The sequence below is a fragment of the Wasmannia auropunctata genome, unplaced genomic scaffold (assembly GCF_000956235.1).
Source record: "Wasmannia auropunctata unplaced genomic scaffold, wasmannia.A_1.0 LD336074.1, whole genome shotgun sequence".
Lineage (NCBI taxonomy): Eukaryota > Metazoa > Arthropoda > Insecta > Hymenoptera > Formicidae > Wasmannia > Wasmannia auropunctata.
Window position 1 is genome coordinate 3,447,929 of NW_012026816.1, and position 429 is coordinate 3,448,357.

Here is a 429-nt window from a genome sequence, read left to right on the forward strand (position 1 = left end):
TATCCCCTGTGTGCCTTGTCGACTCAGTCTTTCATCCTCTGAATCACTTTCATCCTCTGCCATTTCTGAATCACTTTCAATTACAATTATTTCTTCATTATTTTTATCTACTGCTATTTCTTCGTCATCACTGTCAATTATTATTTCTTCGATATCCATTTCGATCTCTTGCTATACTGTTTTCTATTTTCGAGTGAGACAATATATATTTTGATGCACCACTTGGAACTCCAAACTACTAACTAAATGTACTGCCAGTCTCTTCGTTTTATACCCTACTAAGAGTGCTAGCATTTTGAAATATGACTATTTTTTATTGCAAGACCAATGGGTTTTAGTCGAAACTGTGTATAATGTTGAGGGAGTATAGGCAGGTATGCAGATACCTTTGAAAATGAGAGCGTAAAGAAGATCGGAAGAGCACACGTC

General features: G+C 36.1%; 1 protein-coding gene across 1 annotated transcript in view; it reads right to left on the bottom strand.

The window, feature by feature from the left end:
* Window positions 1–334: 334 nt before the first annotated feature.
* LOC105449758 overlaps window positions 335–429 on the bottom strand; it is a 608-nt gene continuing 513 nt past the window's right edge. Inside the window, exon 3 of the mRNA XM_011689143.1 lies at window positions 335–386. Within this exon, the coding sequence (XP_011687445.1) occupies window positions 335–386 (52 nt within the window). The remainder of the gene's footprint in view (window positions 387–429) is intronic.